This window comes from Antedon bifida, chromosome 9, assembly GCF_963402885.1.
Source record: "Antedon bifida chromosome 9, ecAntBifi1.1, whole genome shotgun sequence".
Taxonomy (NCBI): domain Eukaryota; kingdom Metazoa; phylum Echinodermata; class Crinoidea; order Comatulida; family Antedonidae; genus Antedon; species Antedon bifida.
This window is the reverse complement of record NC_136234.1, coordinates 2,348,365-2,369,609: the sequence shown is the minus strand read 5'-3', so window position 1 is coordinate 2,369,609 and position 21,245 is coordinate 2,348,365. Positions and strand designations below refer to the sequence as shown.

Genomic DNA, 21,245 nt, shown 5'->3' with positions numbered 1-21,245 from the left:
CGGCTAGTTGACCTTTGACATGTAGTTTGTAAACAAAGAAGAATTGTAAACACTTTTTTTATCGACGAAATAAATCTTAAGTTATAATATAAATGACTTCTTAGTATTGTTTTTCAGATACCATGTCATGTCTGGCACAATTCTATTAAACAATGGACATCATAATAACGAAAATATTGTTAAAAAACCTGCAGAAATTGACATGTGGAAAAAGGACTCTTCTAGGCCCGAGATTGAACTCAAACAACCTTCTTCATCACCGTCAGCTGCTGATGGATGCCCTGACACAATTCCCTTCTCAAGTGCTAATTTTAACGGACATGGGCCTAGCAATAAAAATAATTCCAAACGTGTTTTATTTGACAAAGAACGGTTTATTTACTGGTGTTGTTTCATAGTTCTAGTCGTCTTGGCTTTTGGGACGAGATTGTATAAATTAGATGAACCAAAACATGTTTGGTAAGTTAAGAATAATAAAAATATTTTAATTTTATTTTGAATTTTTTGAAGGGGCAAACAGTACTCGTGATGCGACATGAAAATAAGATTTGAAACATAACAAATAATTCTTTTCATTTTGTTCACAGCTGGGATGAAACACATTTTGGAAAAATGGGAAGTTACTATATTAACAGAACATTTTTCTTTGACGTGCATCCTCCATTAGGAAAGGTAAACTTTTCTCTTTATCAGGACTTTTATTCCACCTTTCTTTCAGTATCCAACACGGTATCCAATTAAACATGTCCTGCTTCTTTTTTTTTCAGATGTTAATAGGTTTGTCCGGTTTTCTCTCAGGATACGATGGGAAATTTTCGTTTGAAAAACCAGGAATTAAGTATGGAGAGACTGAGTATATTGGAATGCGATTGGTAAGAAAAACGTTGTAATGTAATTCATTCATTCATTCATTCAATCTTTTATTTCGGAAACTCTGGTCCATAGAAAGTAAATTACATATAAATGAAATAAATAAAATGAATGTATCAATATGATTTAAACAAAGTAGAACCCCTATTATGTACTTGTCAATTGTATGATCCACTATACGACCCCTGGGAGAGGTGCATCATTTGTCTGAATCCTTATGAATACTATGACGCACCCCTGCGTAGAAAATGACGTACCTTTAGGTGACCATGACACACCCATTTTGAAGAACAATTGCCATGTTGTTCATGATATAGTGGGTGGTAAAGTGACGGACATTGACACACCATTATTCATTGATGTGACGTACCATTTAGGTTTTTTGACACACCCCTGCATCAATAATTATTTGTAAATGATGCACCTTTCCCGGGGATCGTATAGTTGGTCATATAATTGACAAGTGCATTAAGAAGACTCTTTCACGACTCATAATATGGATTTCCACCTGTAAACATAAACAGTCGAACGTCTAATGTGTCCCCTCAATATGATATACTGTATTGCCCCTCATTGTTTCATAGAAAAGTGGCTCTAATTTGACTTGTTATTTCTCTTCAGTTTTGTAGTGTACTTGGTTCTAGCATCATTCTGTTGTGTTTTGGAATTGTTTGGGAAATGACTCAATCACTTTCAGCATCAGTACTATCAGCTTTTATTATTATATTTGGTAAGTGAAAAAAAACACATTATTTAATTTCAAAAGTTATTTTATTTATTTTATTTGACCTTATTTATAGAGGGTGACCCTAAACAGTGGCTGTGTATATATCAGTACTCCGGGGTGACCCCCTACATGGTTCAAAAGATGATGCTAGGTTCTTTAAAGTGCACCTGAGCCAGATATGTACACTGGACCTACGGTTTATAGTTCTTATCCGAGAAGCCTCGCTCTACCACCAGAACCATGGAGCGAGTGAGGCTCGACCCTTGTTATGGTAGGTATTACGGTTCCACTGTCTTAACCACTTGGCCACTCACTCACTTGTTAATTGCAATGTTATTCCTTTCAGCTGTCCTTATCCCATCATGATTCTAAAATCAAATGTCATTCACAAATGAACTTTATTTAACAGAAATGAAAGAATATTTACATAATTTTATCATTGACTCCTTTTTTTAGACACTGGCTGTTTAACTCTATCACAGTATATTCTACTGGATCCAATTCTCTTGTTTTTCATCGTCATGTCAATGTACAGCGCACAAAAGTTCAAAGGTCATTCTAAATCACCTTTCTCGTTTGGTTGGTGGTTCTGGATGGCAAACACCGGAATCTTCTTAGCATTTTCGTTCAGGTATTAAAGCATACTGTATATATTAATACTTTACTTCCAGACTTTGGTTTAACAAAAGTAATATGCCAATAATTAAAAAAAAAATGCACTTGTAATCATCAAATTCATTAATCTCAACTATAAACATTCTATCAGTAGATGATGGAGGATGTACATCAAAGGCAAAGCCTGAAAAAATACTGTAGAACACAATAAACAAACAAACTTATAGAATGGAAATATGAGGTTATAAAGAAAGAAGATTTCTAATGTTTAATAATTGTAATAATAATTGTGCTCTCGCTAACATTTTTTTAATTATTTTTTTTTCATTGATTTTAGTGTCAAATGGGTTGGCCTCTTCATAATTTTACTTATAGGTATTATGACGATATCTGACCTTTGGCATTTACTTGGTAACTTAGCTTTATCAAAGGTAAACTTATTATCATTTTTCCCTCTAGTTTTAGTTGTCCCATGACCAAGATGATCGTAGGTGCATAGCAGATGAGATACAGTAGTAGTACTCATCATGATACGATACACAGGCATAAGCCATATCTCCCAGTGGTGCCTATCTCCTCTCCAGGCTGGCGGGGTTTTTGCTGGATGGCCGTCATATCATATCATATAGTGGTTAAAATATAGTATTCTGTAAAATCAAATTCTGTTTCATAAGAAATAGTGGAATTGTTTGTCATGATCTCTAGTAAATTCTGTTTTTGTTCTGTTTTGTTCGACAGATGCAAATAGCGAAACACTTCTGTGCACGTGTGTCCTGCCTGATTGTTCTGCCAGTCATTTGCTATCTTGCCTTATTTTTCGTCCATTTTAAAGTATTAAGTCACAGGTATGATTGATTGAAATACAGTATTATTGGAAATCCAAACTCTACTTCTTAAACTATTACTTTTTATATTTTTCTTACAATCTTGCAATCAAACAATTTTGTCATTTGAAAACTAAATAAATTTAAAAAAACTAATAAATCTCATTTTTCTTATGTTTGTTTTTGTTTTTTTTTACAGTGGGACTGGCGATGGATTTTTTAGCTCCTCATTTCAGTCTCGTCTCAAGGGCAATAACTTATATGAAGCAAATATGCCAGAAGGTAAAATGAATCAAGAATAGGGTCTAGCTGTACCACCCAAGTTAAAATCAAAAGATTCAAATTTATGTTAAATGGAAACAATTAATTTAAACAGTAAAGCATCTTGCCTGTAGTGTAATGGATAAAATAACATAGCATTGACAAGTCTCGAACCTCTTACATACTAGGCCGTTATCCCTTATTATTGCACCCTACAAGCTCTCTAATATGTTGTTATTTCTAGATCTTGCATATGGATCTGTAATCACCTTGAAGAATCATCGAGCAGCAGGGGGCTTGCTGCACTCACACTGGCATCTCTACCCTGAAGGTGTTGGGGCTAGGCAGCAACAGGTCAGTAGTGTCCAAGGCATACAGCAAATAATTGCTGAAGATCAATTAATTTGCTACTACAATACAGTGAAAAACAGTAGGCCTATCAATCAATCTTTATTTCTGTTATAATCACAAACAAATACAATGTTAAGATGGAGGACGTACAACAAAGGCAAAGCCTAAAAAAAACTGTAAAGTACACCTTTACAAAAAAACTAGAACAAATACGACACTTTTTTGCATTGCCTACCCACCCCCATGCAAAGCCGAAATAACAAGTGGATCGTCATTGTATGGTGTATGTACCTATATGCTTTTCATTTTTTGTCATATTTTGTCAAAAGGTTACAGCTTACACACACAAAGATGACAACAACAAGTGGTTGGTTAAGAAGTTTGATCGTGATCCGTCAGAACATGATGACATCACGTATGTTCATCATGGTGACGTAGTTCGACTAGAACATCTTGCGTAAGTTGTCGGATACTACAGTATTTATTTGTTTAAAACCATGCAGCTATCAATTCATTTAAACTGTCTTTAATAATTGCCATGGCTTTTTGCCATGTAATAATATACAAATAATGAATTTTTATGAGTGTAATGGTACAAATAATGGCATGAGGTGAATGATGAAATCATGCCAATATTTGTACCATTACACGAATATAAAAAATTCATTATTTGTTTTATATAACATCTAAATAGATTTCTGTCACAAAAAAAGTATTGAATGACGTTCAATAGTGCGTACTATTGCATGCCATGTGACCCACAATCATCCAATCAAAAGACAAGAATTTATATAGGTGTTATAATACTATTTACAATAAACATAACATTTTTTTGTGTAGAACTCGTAGGAATCTTCACAGTCATATGGAATCTGGTCCAATCACAAAGCGACATCAACAAGTCACATGTTATGGAATAGTGAGTCTGATCTGAAAATAAATTTCTTATTTTTACATGTCAGTCTATATTTTCTTTTTGTTTATGGGTCTTGCGTGACAAGAAATTTCTTATTGCAAGTTTCATTATTTATTACATTTTTTTTTATTTGTTTACCATTGATAAAAATTAATAAATGTTGAATTATTATTATATTATTATATTGTGCCTATTTACCTGGATAATCCGACATAGGCCTTTTCCCCTTCACCTCTCCAAGACAGTGGAATATATTTAAATTTAAATGTCAGTTTACAAAATCAGACTAGACATTTCTATATTTTCTTTTCACAGAATGGGACTGGAGATTTGAATGATATATGGCGAGTTGATATTCTTGGTGGTAAACTTGGAGATCGGGTTAAAACGGTGCGAACTCGATTGCGACTGATCCATCATACCACAGGGTGTGCTTTGTACTCTCACTCCAAGCAGTTGCCAAAATGGTAAGAGAATATGTTCTGATGCATTCACAAGTTTGTCAATCGCTAAATGTATTGTTTTTAACTGTTTTGTTATTTTTATTTGTTTTTAGGGGCTGGGAGCAGATGGAAGTAACATGTAATCCGCGTAAAAGAGATTCAAAGAACATATGGAATGTGGAGGACCATTACAATGCCAAATGTAAGAGAATCAATTTCTTTTAAAGCCTTTTTTTTTGCATTCTAGTGTGTGGTAGTTATGCAATAGTAATTAGAAGCATATCCCTAATGATCAGCTTCGGCTGAATAGACACCCTCGTTAAATATGGAAATAAATAAAATAAATCTTGAAGGGTGACGGCAGAGTGTTACCTAGATTGCTAATTTGATGTAATAATTGATGATATTATTTTATAATAATTGTTCTCGGTTTTTTATTTTTGTAGTACCAAATATTAGCTTTGAACTATTCGCACCTTCATTTCTTGAAAGTGTACTGGAATCGCATATTGTCATGGCACAGGTATGATTATCAAGAAAATGCAATCCATAACTTGCGTTTGAACCACTTCTATAAATACAGTTTCAGATTAAATAAAGGATTGTCTATTTTAATACTAATCATAAATGTTACATATCAGACCTTACATTGACCGGAAGAAGACTTATAATTTGTATAAATACCTTTCATTAGTTAGATCAGAGGTTTCTGTTTTGATTGTGGATATTTTGTAGTTTCCACGAGAGTGTTGTGGATTTAGAAAACATGAAAGATAATCACGAACAAAATATGAAAAGTTATCAAGATCTGCTTTATCTGATTTAATTTTTAGAGTAACAGTGGTCTAAAACCTAAAGAAGGAGAAATTACCTCACGACCATGGCAATGGCCTATTAATTATAGGGTAAGTTTTAGAACCACATCAATTATTTTCTTGTAGTCGCTGCTGTACCTCAATTCAGTTGCTGCAGTATTTACTTGTACTACGTTTTCTCAGGTGCATATCTGGGGAGGTGGGAGAAGGTCTAGGGTGACACGCTCCTCCTCTCTGACAGCCAAAATAAAATTGGTTATTTTCATAACATCCAGACTGAGCAATATATTGATATTTTAGGGTCAGCGATTTTCAGGTGTAAATGAGACAGAGGAACGTGTCTACTTACTTGGTAATCCAGTTCTCTGGTGGGGTAACTTGTGTTGTCTTGGACTCTTTCTTTTGTGCTTTGCAATCTGGTCTATAAGACTGCAACGAGGATGTTGTACAGGGGTGGATACAGGTATATTTTTATGTTACATTATTTATACACTCTTTTACAGTTTTATACATTACTGTGATTTTACGAACCAACGTTAAACAAATTAGGTTTAGCAATTAACATTAGGATTTAGATTAAAGATTCAGAATATGTTGCTAAAATGCTCTGTCTACACTATTAAAATAGTTTGACAAAAAAGTGTGATGTGTCCAAATATGGTAGTGATATGACGTCATCGTGTCCATATATGGGCATACAATTTTTTGTCACAAAGTTTGACAGTGTAGACAGAACTTTAAGCTATGTCTAAACTATCAGACTTTATGTCATAAAAAATGTGATTTGCCCATATATTGACATGATGATGTCATATCACTACCATATTTGGACATATCACTATCATATTTTTTCATTGAATGGTGTTAATGACATACTAAGTACCATAAATACATTCAATGTATTAATATTATTGCACATTTCTCTTACAGAACACAATAACAATGCCATGATAAGCTGTGCTTGGCTATTCCTAGGCTGGTGTCTACACTACCTACCTTTCTTCTGTATGGGACGTGTCCTCTACTTTCATCACTATTTCCCTGCCATGCTCTTTAACAGTATGTTGTCTGGTAAGTATAAGGTCAGACCTTATCAAAATTAGTTTAAAGTAACCCCCAAAAAAATCTTCTAATGGATTCAGTGATTATGATTAAACGGAGAAATATCTCCCTGGTTTCAATAACATAGTATACAACTTGCATCAAATAATAAAATGGAAGTCATGTTTCGATCTTCAAAAACATCTATGTTGTTTTTATTCTATTTGGCTACAGTATAAACAGCCTATTTCAATTAGTTATTAAGCTATCTTACCAAACCAATCATCTGAGTATTCTATGTTTTGATAATCAAACCTATAGTATTATCACCCTGTGCTTGTGGCCTTTCGTTGTTTTACGATGTATACAATTTCCTCCAAACAGACTATAGGTCAAAGGACACCTGAACACTTACAAGATTGATGATGAATTTATTGACAATCTTTTTTCTCTCTTTATATTTGCTCCTTTAGGCGTTTTGATTGATCATATAGTTACCAGTGTACATAACAAACTTGAACTCAACTTTCCTTTTAATGGAAAAATAGGTACTCATGCTGCAATATGTTCTGTTATGGTTTATAGGTGAGTTGGCCATTTCATTGATACTCATTGGAATTTATCAATATTGATTGATAAATTGACATTTATTGATATTGATTGATTGAAAATTATAAATATTGATTGATTGACAATTAATGATATTGATTGATTGAAATTTATTGATATTGATTGATTGACATATTGATATTGATTTATTGACAATTATTGATATTGATTGATCAACAATTATAAATATTGATTGATTGACATATATTAATATTGATTGATTGACATTTATTGATATTAATTTATTGACAATTATTGATATTGATTTATTGACCACTATTGATATTGATTGACATTTATTGATATTGATTTATTGACAATTATAAATATTGATTGATTGACATTGATTGATTGACAATTATAAATATTGATTGATTGACATTTATTAACTTTATTGATTGGCATAATTTCAAAATGAATGTTTTTCTGCCCATACTGTTCTAGGCATATTTTCCCACATTTCATTGACATGATCAGTAACTGTAAAAAAAAAAAAGAATTTGAGGATTTGATTACTCTGTTTAAGTATGCAGGGTAGTCAGAATTACTTTAATGAATCATTAGATATACCACAATGCTAGTTGATTCTTCTTACCGTGTGTATTGTCCAGTATCATAGGAAAATTCTGTTATACAATGTCACATGTATCACATGTTACACCTGTAAGATAGGTTATAAGCTGACTATAACCTTAAAGTGTTATAGGCACCAGATTTATTTTATTTATTTCAACAATATTTTACGAAGTTGGTCCATCCAGCCGAACTGATTATTAGGGACCCTCACAAAAATACAAAATGCCGAGACATAAACATGTAACAATAAATGTTGAATTAAAATAAATATAAATAGGCCTATGTGATACATGTGATACTGTATTACAGAATTTGGCTATGATACTGCAGGGTATATGCCATATGTGTATATACAGTACAGTGATCATTGAATTGGTTGATCAATAGAATCAGTTCATTAGTTGATTGGTATGTTAAAATATCTGACATAGTGTGACTTCATTGACAAACCATGAATGCCTAATTACACATGGTTCAGTGACTGGCAATATTTATTTTATAATTTGTTTACTCTCTAACTAACTCACACTTTTTGAATATAGAGCAAAATTAAGTGAACTTTTCTTATTATTGTTTCCGTAGTTTTCATCTATTCAGTCCATTGTCATACGGAATGAATGGACCTTATGCTGGCAAAGCAAATAGTAGATTGACACATTTAAAATGGCTTGATTCGTGGGAAATATGATATTATTATATGTTTGTATTGTATAACTGTAACCTTCTACTGTTTTGTTACATTGTTTTGTACTGACCTTGTTTTAAAAATATTTAACTATTTCCCACCATGCACAGAATACTGCAAGAACTATTCTATTTCGTTGTATTTTTCAGTGTATTTTAATTATGTCCTATAAACCAATTCATGTCTACACTTTTCAAAAAACTAGGTCTTTTTTGTATGACTTCTGATGATGACAACACTCCTTGATCTTATGCAACCTTACTATTAGTCATTTTAACTGAATTTTCCAATTACCTTCTTTTGTATTTCTTTTCCTCTTATGGCTATTTTTTAAATGTATTTTGATATTCGCGAAAGAAAATGTCTTTGAGTGTATATATTTATAATTTATTTTCCCACTCTTGTAAATGTTAATGTTCAATAATGCCTCTCTTAAAATCCTCATTTTAAGTGATCATGTCAAATTTATTCTACTGAAGTTACTGCAGTAATATTTTGTTTACTTTTTAACCTGTTAAAGCAATTATTTAGTAAGCTTTTTTGGGGGGAAACTTCTACATTGAATCAAACTAAAATCATACGTTACTGCAGTAAATAAAATGTAGTTACTGCAGTACCTGCAGTAAATTAATTTTGACCGCTATAATCTGCATGTTGGTTGTCTTCCTTCAGTATTATGACAACATAATATTTGTGCTTGAAAAACTTCCTTCCTTGTTGTTCCATATACAATAGTTTTAACTTTTATATTATTTATTCTGTATTGTATAAAAAGTATTAAAATATACTTTATGATTTAGTTTGTATGAAATTGTCTGTCCAACAATCTAGATTTTGATTAATTAAATTATATTTATTATAGTACATTCTATTGAAACATGATTTTATATTTTTTAGTAAAGAACAGTGGAAAACACAGTTTTAAAATTAAATTGTAAGGCCTAATGGTGGTTTTGAGAGGTCTCTGGTATCGACTGGTTTTGAGAGGTCATTAGTGTTGAATGAGAGAGGTCACTTGTGTCGATTGTTTTTGAGAGCTCACCGTCAGTAGTGTTGAATGAGAGGTCACTTGTGTCGATTGCTTTCTGAGAGGTCAGAGTGTTGAATGAAAGGTCACTTGTGTCGATTGCTTTTTGAGAGGTCAGAGTGTTGAATGAGAGGTCACTTGTGTCGATTGCTTTTGAGAGGTCAGTAGTGTTGAATAAGAGGTCACTTGTGTCGATTGCTTTTGAGAGGTCAGAGTGTTGAATGAGAGGTCACTGGTGTCGATTGATTTTGAGAGGTCAGTAGTGTTGAATAAGAGGTCACTTGTGTCGATTGCTTTTGAGAGGTCAGAGTGTTGAATGAGAGGTCACTGGTGTCAATTTCTTTTGAGTGGTCACTTATGTCCAATGGTGTTGAGCAGTGGTTCTGAAGCGATTATGATAAAACAACATTACATTTGATGATGTAAAGAGACAATATAGTTATGATTAGTATAACGATACGTTTATTATAAATACATTTTACAAAGTATCTACAAATATAATGTATATATATATATAGTGTTGCCCAAAAGCTCTGCTAATTGTTTTACTTTATCGATTTAGCTTTCTGCTTATTTTATTTGTATCTCCATTGAGATCCAGCCACTGATACACACAGCATTGTCATTTTTTCAGTAATATATATATAAACATGACAGGCACATAATACATTCTAAACCGCCCGGTAATATATTATTATATAAATTAATTAATTTGAAACGATAAAGATGAGGAAATCTGTGAGAAAGTCGCGCCAACCGAGATTCGAACCCGGAATCTCATATATATATATAATATATATATGTCCTTACTGTCCCACTATCCCACTGACATACATACAGTATTCATTTTTGTAGTTTTCATAAAGAATACAAAATACTGCATACCATAGTATATCCGGCTAATACTATATAATAATAATATAACCAGAGCCCGTAGGGGTTCCAGGTTTCTATGTTATATATGTTTAGTAAATAGTTTTTGACATTTTAGCAAATGAATATACCTATTAGGCCTACTAATATTGCTTTATTTAATCAACTACATTGTGTATCCTGTGATGAAAAATAATAAAATGTGATAGTAGTCATAATATTACTAATCAGATTGCAATCCTTTCTTCATTGTTGCTACGACAACGGCGAAGACCACGCCCCAGGCTGCTTTGTGTTTCTCGTCAAAAGTTTCGCCAACAGCTTCAGAGAGGGCAAATAATAGGGCTTCTCCAACAGCCTGTGAAATGTTGAAATTAGTTAAATATACTAGTATTAAGCAAGGACAACCTCGCAACTGAAATAAAGGACACACAGCTCGCCTTGCCAAGAAAGGAACTCTTAACAGTCCATTGATCTTATGTCTGGCTGCGACAAATACCAACAGTACTGTTAGAGGCGTAGAACAGATCGTGTCGCAGCCACTTATAAACCCTTTGAACTCCGGAGCTCAGCATCCGGTTGTTATATTGCCTTGGTTAATATGAAGGCATGTATATGGTATATATCCAATAGCAGTTTACAATCTGATTAGTTACGTCATAATTGCCACCAAATTGCCGTGATTTACATTTTTACCAAAAATTTCCGTTACAGTATAACATTATAGCCGGATATAAAAAAAATTTAAAAGTGCCCCAGCTAGAGAGACGCGAGTGAAGATGGAGATAGAGCACACATTTGGTTTGGCGCTTGATATAGTGTAATATAAATTGTGGTTCTTTGCTGCTCAGGAAGTCGGTCTATTAGCGCAGTGCACGTCGCATGTGCGTGCGTGCGCCTGTGCGGAACACTTTTGACTAAGATTCTCATTATTAAAGTAACAAATTATTCCATTTATTGTCATCAAAATAAATTTATTATCTCTAGGAATAAACATTTTAAATGATGTCGGCAAAATTTTACCTCGAAATATTCCGGTTTTGCTTTGTACTTCTTGTGTCTTTTACCAAGACTTTCTAACTTCTTGGCCATTGGTGCAACGTCATCCAACCCGTTAACGGCAGCTCCTACCATCTTGATGACGCTGTTTGCGTGGTACACAAACTTTGTATGTAGTTTTAGCTCTTCCATTGGTAGGCCTAAATCACCAAAAGGGAATAGTCCTAAAAATTCTGGATGTTCCGTGAATAATCTACAATTTAAAGGTTTAAATACATTTATAAATTATTATTATTATTAGTTATAATTTCCAGTTGTTTGTTTTGTTTGAGGGGAGGGGGTGGGAAGCTGGTTGTGCCTGTTCCCGTGCTTGATATTCCTGAAAGCAGGCCTTGTCATATAAGGTGAGCGAGTGCGATCACTCACCTAACACACTCCTAAACTGCCTACAGCACCCTGAATGTATTGAGGAGTGTAATTTGTAGCACACCTATAATTTTCAAAGGCCTGTGAAAGACGATCGTATACAATGGTGATATAAAAAAACATCCACATCTATTTTCATTTCCGGGCCAGTGATTATGAGCATTATTAGTATCCCAGATTGTAAATTATTATATATATTATTATTATATTTTATTATACAATAATATACATAATATATAATAGAACCACGCTACGCCTTCTTCTCAGTTTAGGTTGTTATGGTTGTGTGATTTCCTTTACCCTCTATTGTGCATTTAAGCCGTAGTAGGTAAATACATTAGATTAAATAGTACAGTAAAATAATTATTCCCAGCAAAAAAGTCAAACATATTTTGAATTTTTTATTCGGTTGTATTACTTTTGATATCAAAGTTTATTGACCAGTTTTTGGTTTTTGTTGTACCGGTAGTTAGTGATTTCCGCATTAGGGCCTATAGTTCGTTTTAGTGTATTGCTTCATAAAAAGAGATACCACAAACTGTTCTGCGTGTGTGCAAAGCTTGGTACCCACTAGAGACGCAGCCAGTGGAGTAACGGCTATGAGCGCTCACTGGCTAAACCCAGAGGGGGCCCATGAGCAGTGTCCAGAGGAAAAAACATGCATTCAAATATGTTGAAAAAGGCTAAAAACGTACGAGGCCTCCAGGCGTTGGAGGGCCACTTGGGGTAACGCAAGTACGTAACGCAAAGTAAGGGATTTGACCAATCACAGGCGATAGATTATTCAAACAATCGCTTGTGATGGTCAACTTGCGTTACATCCACGTCCTTGCGTTGCGTCTCAAGCCTCTAGTGCGAACCAAGCGTAAGTCACATCACATCTCAGACGATCTGTGCAAGATAGTGAGGCTACTCAAATGTTCATGCTTCCAATATGGCAAGGGACAGTTCGAATAATTCATCGCTTGTGGTTAAATTACATGTGTTGCCCTTGCGTCCTTGCGTTGCGTCCTAGTGGGAACACATCACCGTAGCTAACGCAAATATTGCCTGTATAGCACTTTCTAAAGTAAATAATTAAACGCCGCTAAAAAAGATGCGATTGGGTATGAAGCGCATTTAGTCCTCATCATTTTGATTCAAGTAACACTCGTGCCTAAACGTAGATCACGCGTCGACCTACCTAACGCAACATTAATTATTGGCGTATTGCATTGGGAAACCTTTGTGCTAAACAGAAAATCTGGAAAGTACTTTTATTCGAATGACTTGTTTGTTGAGTAGTAACCCACTAGGAAGCAACGCAAGGGCGTAAGCGCAAGCAAACGAGTTGACCAATGACAAGCGACAGTTTGAATAATCCGTCGCTTGTGATTGGTCAAATTTCTGGCGTTGCGCTTACGTCCTATACCAAACTTTTAATGGCTAAACGGTAAAGTCTGAATCTAATAGGCAAATTGTGTACGCGCACTGAGAGTACGCGCACTGAGAGTACGCGCACTGAGAGTACGCGCACTGAGAGTGCTGGAGCTTACCTTGAAAACATACAGACACCAGTACTACCCAAGGCATCTCTATCCACAAGACACTTCCAAGACGTTTGTACAAGATCCTTCTCTTCTGGTGTAGGTAGCGTCATCTCAACAGAGTTGTTTTTTTTCCACATTAACCGACTTATTGACTAATCTTTAACAACGGTGAACCGTTTGCAACGCCTATGTCCCAGAAAGTCCTGAAGGTTCGTCGATGCGTTTATAGTTAAATGGGGTAAGTAACACATTTTATACAAAATCGTTCTCCAATTGGTGTCTTTACAACAATATCCATTGAAATAATGTACCCGTTGGATTGGAAGTAACCATACAGGGGCGCTCTATTTACCAAAATCAGTTAATCTGAGCATTAAAAAATGACAATGCATCGAAAAGTATATAATATGTTGCTTATAGGCATAACGGCGTCGGGTTTTTGCATGCACGGTTACAGTATTTTACATTGTTCCGAAAATAATTAGTAACTCCGATACTGTTTTTTCTACCCTGTGATAGTCAATAACATCTGTTTTTTAGTTGGGGTGAACATCATGTTTACAACCCCTATAACTAAGCTTAATAATACTCTACCGCCCTTATCTTCCTAAACTGTTCTATTCAATTTGGGAAATGTAGGCCTCCTTTAAAAAAAATCATGCCCTGCATTTTATTCATTCTCACTGAGGAAAATGGGATCGGCCCTACGGACCTACGACGGCAGCCACAGAGCTGCCGTCACCCATCGCTTCTGGACCTTCTTATCCGAGAAGACAATTGTTCTACCACCAGACCATGGTGCCTTGAACTACCTGTACCAATGTTATGGATATGGTGCGGCGCCCCTGTTTTGTTTGTGTTCCCATCATTCCCATTTATGAGTCATTCAATAATAGGTATAGTCGAGTCGAATGGCGTGTAGTGGTTAAGGCAGGGGCGCCGTCTACCGAACCAAAGAGCCAATAATATTGGCATGGGTTCGAGTCCAACTCGTTCCTATAGTTCTGGTGGTGGAAACATTCTCGAATAAGGACTATAAACCGAGGTCCAGTGTACCCAGTTTGACCTTCATTCAGAGGGGGTTACACCGGTGAACTGGTCCAAGTCCCTACGCCAGATTACCACCCGATCTGATAGGACAGTGATTAATTTACTATTAGTAATCTTGGCCTAATTGCCTAAAGATATGATAAATACAAAACAGCAAATGAACCACACTTCATTGGTGACCAACTATCAATATGCTAATGTGTTATTAGTTTAAGCCTTCTTCATAAAAAAAACCCTGTAGAGTGCATTAATTAACCCCTTTAGATGCCCTTTCATGTGCTAGGTCTCATTATTTGATATTCTCTACCCATACCACTTCGATTATCGGGACCCTCCCCTGGATTCCATTACTGTACTGTCCCCTGGATTCCATTACTGTACTGTCCCTGGATTCCATTACTGTACTGTCCCAGGATTCCATTACTGTACTGTCCCCTGGATTCCATTACTGTACTGTCCCCTGGATTCCATTACTGTACTGTCCCCTGGATTCCTTTACTGTACTGTCCCCTGGATTCCATTACTGTACTGTCCCCTGGATTCCATTACTGTACTGTCCCCTGGATTCCATTACTGTACTTTCCCCTGGATTCCATTACTGTACTTTCCCCTGGATTTCATTACTGTACTGTCCCCTGGATTCCATTACTAGGACATTGGCGGCTGCTACGTAGCAAACACACAATGATACAGTTGTATTGTAGCCTATCACCAATAAGAAATGTTTATTTTGCAGTTATAGCATTCATTATCAATTGTTGCCACAACATATTAACAATAGTTTAATCATAGCCTCTAAATAATCTAACCTTACCTTTGCTTACGTGCGTGCATCCTCTTGTAGGCAAACGAAATGTCATACAATTCTCATTATTATCACCTCTGATATTAATTATATAATTCATTTATATAACATGTCTTTATTGATGACGGAATAGCCTTGTTAACTCCTTATTGACGCATTTCGAATTCACTCTTCATAATACCGATGTACCCTCCTTTTAAAGTCTCTACGTATTACATAAACAGCTCAACAGACGCCTATATATCAATATCTCAATATTTGAGAGCTAAATATTCTTACTGGTAGGCCTACCATACGCCACCATTGGCACCCTACGGCGTGCAAAAGCTGATAATATGGCACAGTTTTTGTACGCGCGCGCGAATATTATTCTGTTGCTTGAACTCGACTCCGGTTTTTTTTGTTATAACAAATTATCAAATATAACTTTTTTCTGATTTTCAATTACATCCGCTCTAGGCCTATATATTTTTTTAACGTGACATTAGTAGCGCGCCAATTTAATTTTAGAACGGATACACCTTGTATACCTAGGCCTATATTATTATATTTTATTATGAATATTTAACAGAAATAGTACGTTTAAGATATATTCATTAAAAATACGAAACCCTAACACCCAGTTTAGACATATTTATACATTATAATTATTACATTTATATTTATATACAGATGCATTGTGAAATTCACTCTTCCCTGGATTTGTTAATTCCCTGATTTCTTGTTTTAACTATTCAAATATTTAAAAATATTTGAAAATGTTTTTATGACATTGTTTTTGTGGTTTAAGACGCTTTGTTAAAGCGCCATATAAATTAAATCAAATTAAATAAATATATAAAAGGAAGTAATCATCGTGGATGTTTACAACATTTAAAGGTTGTTTGTTCCCAACAAGTATCTAAATCATGGTTGTGGACAGCCATTATTTAAAAGAGAAAAGTCATGATACAAAACGACGTTTCCTAATTTTGTTGGTGCCCCTTTTATCCACACACAGTTTAAGCAAGTGATAACAGGCACCTGTACTTAGTACTTCTATTCCAACACCTGAGTGAAGCCAGTTAAAATAAACGAATGTTAAACAATGTTGACGTTAAGTGTGTTTCACTTTATGTCCAATCGTAAAAATAACTTGGACACACGTATGGGCGGCCATTAAGGTCAATATAGAAAAACCTATACACATGCTAGTATTTAATAACATCAATGTCCATCAGTAAATCATTCATCTGTTAACTCGGCTGACATGATCTTCGCAACCGTTCCAATGACCGCATCCCAAGCCTCGTTCACGTCCGCTGTCCATACTTTCTCATCTAACCCTTTCTTGTATGAGTACATGAGTGCCGCGTGCACAGCCTGCAAGTTGACAGAAATAAATAAATACAGTTTTGAAACATTTTTGTTCGGTAGTACAAAACATCGTTTGAAATAAATCATCTATTTAGAAAATATTCTAGACGATTATAATATAAGTTTTGAAACATTTTTGTTTGGTAGTACAAAACATTAAAAATAACTACAGTAGAGGGGGCACCTTCGAGACCCAACAAAGTGTCCCCTTGATGAGGGTGTTGAGGGCCATAGTGTTCAACATTTCCCATTGTTTACGTCACAGGAAAGTGTCTATAGTGTAAGGGTGTCCCTTTAGTATGTAAGTCCCAAAAGATGGGTCGTTATTTTGTCCCCGCCCACTATCAAAATAATTGACGTACCGTAAAGTGTTCTGGTTTGGCACCATACATCCGATGACGTTGACCGAGGTCCGAAAGAATCGGTACAAGAAGCTCGAGGTCATCTAGGCCGTGGATAGCTCTACCGATCATTTCCATCACCTGCCGAGAATGATTCTGAAAAGATGTGTCTGCTCGAAGTTCAGCCTCTGTTGCATAGTTCATTTTACCAAAAGACCACAAATGTCTTATTGTTGGATTCTCGTCAAGAAGCCTATGGAAAAGAACAAAGTGGAGATATAGCTTGGTGCTTAACGTGCTTGCTTTTCATTCCCAGGGCACAGGGTTCGATTCTGGCCTAGTTTATAACTTTCATAAATCACCCAAAAAACGAACACACGCAGATGTAATGAGAAGGAATCAATGCATATTATATAACACCTAAATAAATTCCTGTCATTTGATTGGACGACTGTGGATCACATGGCGTGCAATAGTACGCACTATTAAACGATCGTTTAATAGTACTTTGTTATCATTGATGTCGGCTAATTCTATCTAAACTAAGTATACGAACTACAGTAGGCATATCCTAACTATCCGGTATATGTTTTAAGGGCCTCATTTTCAAAAGAAGTGTTGTTTTTGTCGCTTACCTGGCGAAGAATACCATTCCATATTCAAGAAGATCTTTTTCAATGTACGCCCACGAATCTTGAACCAGCCATTTTTGTTGCAATGTAATCGGCGACTCTTGTGGTTCCTCAGGTTGACCTGATGCATTCACCACCTCTGAAACTGTGACTTCCTCCAAAGTGTGACCTCCTGACTCTCCTCCTTCTTCTGACACTACTCCTCTTTCTTCTGCCACAGCTTCTTCTGTTGTTTCCTTCTTATCCAATACTGCAACGCTTCCATTTTGTACTGGCAGTGACGTCATCTCCGACTGATTGTCATCATTATCTGATATTTCTGTCGGAACTGCAATACCATTAACTACATCATTTTCTAACACAGGGTTATCCACATAATTATCATTTTCATCATCAACTCCAGGTTTACCATGTTGTGTGCGTTTTTTAGAAAACGGAGTCCCCATTTGTACTCCAAAGTCGTGTCGTGATCTTACGGAACCATTGAAGTTTTTTTTGGTTTTGGATGGAATCTGCAACTTGACGTTGTCTGTTGTCGATTTACTTTCAAGACACCCCATTATATTTTCCAACTAGAACTGAAATGAAGAATATTTTTATCAACATATTTATTTTAGTCTTCATAAGGAAACCTTATCATTCTCGATAATTTCTTTCAATGATGAAATAACAATGCCATAATTACTTTGACCTTTTTTATATTAAAAGAGTATTACTATTTCAGTATTGTAATTTTACTCTACCCTGATTCAATCATCAGTTCAATGATTAAAGATGTACTGTCCATTTGACTAATTCCAAAAAAAGACATTTATACTTGTAGGTATTTCAATTTCCTTTTAAAGAATGTAATGTTTATTAAACAGATCAAAGCGTGTGTAAATGTTTTACGATGTGTTGAAAATGGGATATGCTTGTGACGTCATCAAGGATCGTCCTTTCCTTGTGATCGTCATATTCTGCAGTTTGAACAATCATTTTAAAGACCTGTTGTAAATTATCCAGTAGATGATTAATTATTATGTTTCAAAGGATACTGCTCTTTAATGCCATAGAGAGGTCTCCTCCACTCCCCTCCCCTACCCTCCTAAGTACACTTTATTGCCGTAGAGAGATGGTCTGCCCGCCTCCCTCCCCTTCTAGAGTACGGTAGTAGTAAGTGCAAATCCGTCAAGTCCGGTGGCCAACACAACGTTGTCCTCCATGAAGATCACGTCGACGATGGCTGCATAATTGTAATCCCTTTTGGACATTGCACTGCCTATTATGCAAGTCCATTGTTATATTATAAACAGAATATTGATCTAGACAAAGTTTTAGTATTTGGCAATGAGAGAAGATTTAGAAGTATCAAAGAATTTATTTTATTGTTGTCTAAATCGACAACCATTATATTTAAACGTAACCCCACTAACTAAAATATTGCGGAGACCACTCTAATCTGTACAATAATGAATGAATACGACGGGAACTATTATAAAACAAACGGCGTATGTTTCAGAACATGATTTTATTATTTAACAAATCTTACATGCTTAGTTCCCACTATTATAGGACGCAGCGCAATGACGTAAGCGCAACGCAAGTAATTTTGTCACAGTCGTGAGCGATAGATTATTCGGACTGTTGCTTGTCATTGGTCAACTCGCTAGCGTTTCGCTTACGCCCGTCTCCTTGTAAAAAACATACCTCCTTGGCGGAGGTAAACAAAGCTTTAGTGTACTTGAAGCAAACAGAACGCTATCGCTATCGGATAATTTTTACTGATATGTGTTCAATTCGGTTCAATATAAAATATGTTGGCAATAATAAAGTTGAGTCCAAAATTGTATTTTGTGTTTCTCAAAAAAGTAGGGCTAAATACCTCATTTTACAACGACCATAAGTAGGCCAGAAACACTGTATGAAAATGTGTGTGTACCATGAAAGGAATCAATTGATGGTTACATTTTTGATCTAGAATCATACTTCGCAAACAAACAATGGAAAATACAGGGGTAGGTTGGAATTTCTGCGAGCTATGTAGTTTCAAGTTGAGCGTGAAAAGAGTTTAGAAACCTGACACCAAAGTGACACAGGTAAACTCTATGTAAATATTATTCTACCCCTTTCAGAACATGTGTACTGCATACTAAGTTGTCAATAATAGTCACCTAATGCATACTTCTTCTAGATCAGGTGTGTAAATGGGCTATTCGGCTAAAAGTAGGCCTATATTATACTTAGTTAGCTTCCGTTAGGGCGAGGCAAATTCTTAACATGTTCGAAATAATCAACAGAAGCCTATTATGTGATTCGGTTCACGGTGGTACGATCATGTTTATGCATGCTTTTTTTTTAAATTAAAAAAACCGCAATATCATAAATTGGAGAAGAACTACAAAGAGGAGAGAAGGAAGACGACTATAACCAAAAGAGTTGTTTACAATTTTTTCTTTAAGCTTTTATTAGAATATAAAACATCATAAAATTCAATACTCTGATCTCTTTGTTGTTTTTTTTTTCAATATGACGGAAGTGCAAACACACTAACAATTGAGGAAAAGGCAAAAAAATGTATTTTCATACATAAAAAATATAATATTGGCATATCATCATTCAATCAAACAACTGAGGAAAAATAGTCTGAATTGATGCTCGAATAAAAAGTTCAACAAGCCCTCAACCGTGATGTCATCACGCATCTGAGCCTCGGATCATCTTAGAAGTGTACTCCGTTTGGTGCAATGTTTTAATAAAAAAAATTGTGGAGATCATTCGAATCTGTACAATAGGGAATGAAAACGAGAACTATTACGAAAACATAATAAATAAAAAATGTTACTACCTTTAAACATGCAAAACGTCCCTCGTTAAGCGCACATCCAGCTGCTGATACGGAGTTTACTATACAACTTCCACTTTTAGAGTGCACCCTGGGAGACGATCTTAAGTGCCGGTTAACGACCAGGTAAGTTTAAGTAAAGATTGGAAAAGAAAAGGTGTACTTGTAAAATAAAGGCGCCTATGGCATTGAGTTTTGCCATCAGTCAATAGGCAAGGGCGACTTGAACGTTTGGTTTTAACATAATCCCTCTGAGAGAAACCCGTAAACAATGAAACATATTCTATTCCCCGTCTATTCGAGGCGTGGGCCTTTTTTGTCCAAAAATGACTACGCAATTTTCTTATATTCGAGATAATATAACGAACATTTGTCGCCAGATTTGGATAAAGAGTTAGATAAATTTGGTCGCGTCCGGTCATGTACAAAAATAAAGTTAGTACTTTCTATGTAGGCATACAATAAAGCCTACAGTACTCAAACTCAGATTAAATTTCAGTTGATGCATTTCGTGACATGACTTCAAATAGATGCAGAGAAGAGTCACTCTTCCCTGGTAGAATATCCATTAAACTTGTATTATAAAAATCGTTTCAAAGGCAAATCTCTCTGGATTTAATCTCTAGGCATATTGGGTAATATTCAACAGG

General features: G+C 35.2%; 3 protein-coding genes across 3 annotated transcripts; 1 reads left to right on the top strand and 2 right to left on the bottom strand.

Moving 5' to 3' along the window:
- Positions 1-36: 36 nt before the first annotated feature.
- Positions 37-10,275, top strand: LOC144851509 (protein O-mannosyl-transferase 2-like). The gene is made up of 20 exons (XM_078709015.1): positions 37-459; positions 588-672; positions 768-872; positions 1,492-1,600; positions 2,054-2,228; positions 2,550-2,643; positions 2,951-3,057; positions 3,236-3,318; positions 3,542-3,651; positions 3,978-4,105; positions 4,489-4,567; positions 4,880-5,031; positions 5,121-5,209; positions 5,454-5,530; positions 5,841-5,912; positions 6,123-6,285; positions 6,753-6,893; positions 7,337-7,448; positions 8,631-9,720; positions 9,921-10,275. Exons 1-19 carry the CDS (start codon positions 128-130, stop codon positions 8,734-8,736), a joined length of 2,319 nt encoding a protein of 772 aa, XP_078565141.1. The 5' UTR covers positions 37-127; the 3' UTR covers positions 8,737-9,720; positions 9,921-10,275.
- LOC144851510 (neuroglobin-like) lies at positions 10,206-13,953 on the bottom strand. The gene is made up of 3 exons (XM_078709017.1): positions 13,594-13,953; positions 11,657-11,885; positions 10,206-10,991 (listed from the first exon to the last, which is right to left on the bottom strand). The coding sequence occupies exons 1-3, from the start codon at positions 13,722-13,724 to the stop codon at positions 10,857-10,859; spliced, it is 495 nt and encodes a 164-aa protein (XP_078565143.1). The 5' UTR covers positions 13,725-13,953; the 3' UTR covers positions 10,206-10,856.
- Positions 13,954-16,031: 2,078 nt separating this feature from the next.
- Positions 16,032-20,726, bottom strand: LOC144852049 (uncharacterized). The gene is made up of 4 exons (XM_078709740.1): positions 20,599-20,726; positions 17,775-18,349; positions 17,161-17,392; positions 16,032-16,804 (listed from the first exon to the last, which is right to left on the bottom strand). The coding sequence occupies exons 2-4, from the start codon at positions 18,329-18,331 to the stop codon at positions 16,667-16,669; spliced, it is 927 nt and encodes a 308-aa protein (XP_078565866.1). The 5' UTR covers positions 18,332-18,349; positions 20,599-20,726; the 3' UTR covers positions 16,032-16,666.
- Positions 20,727-21,245: the final 519 nt, after the last annotated feature.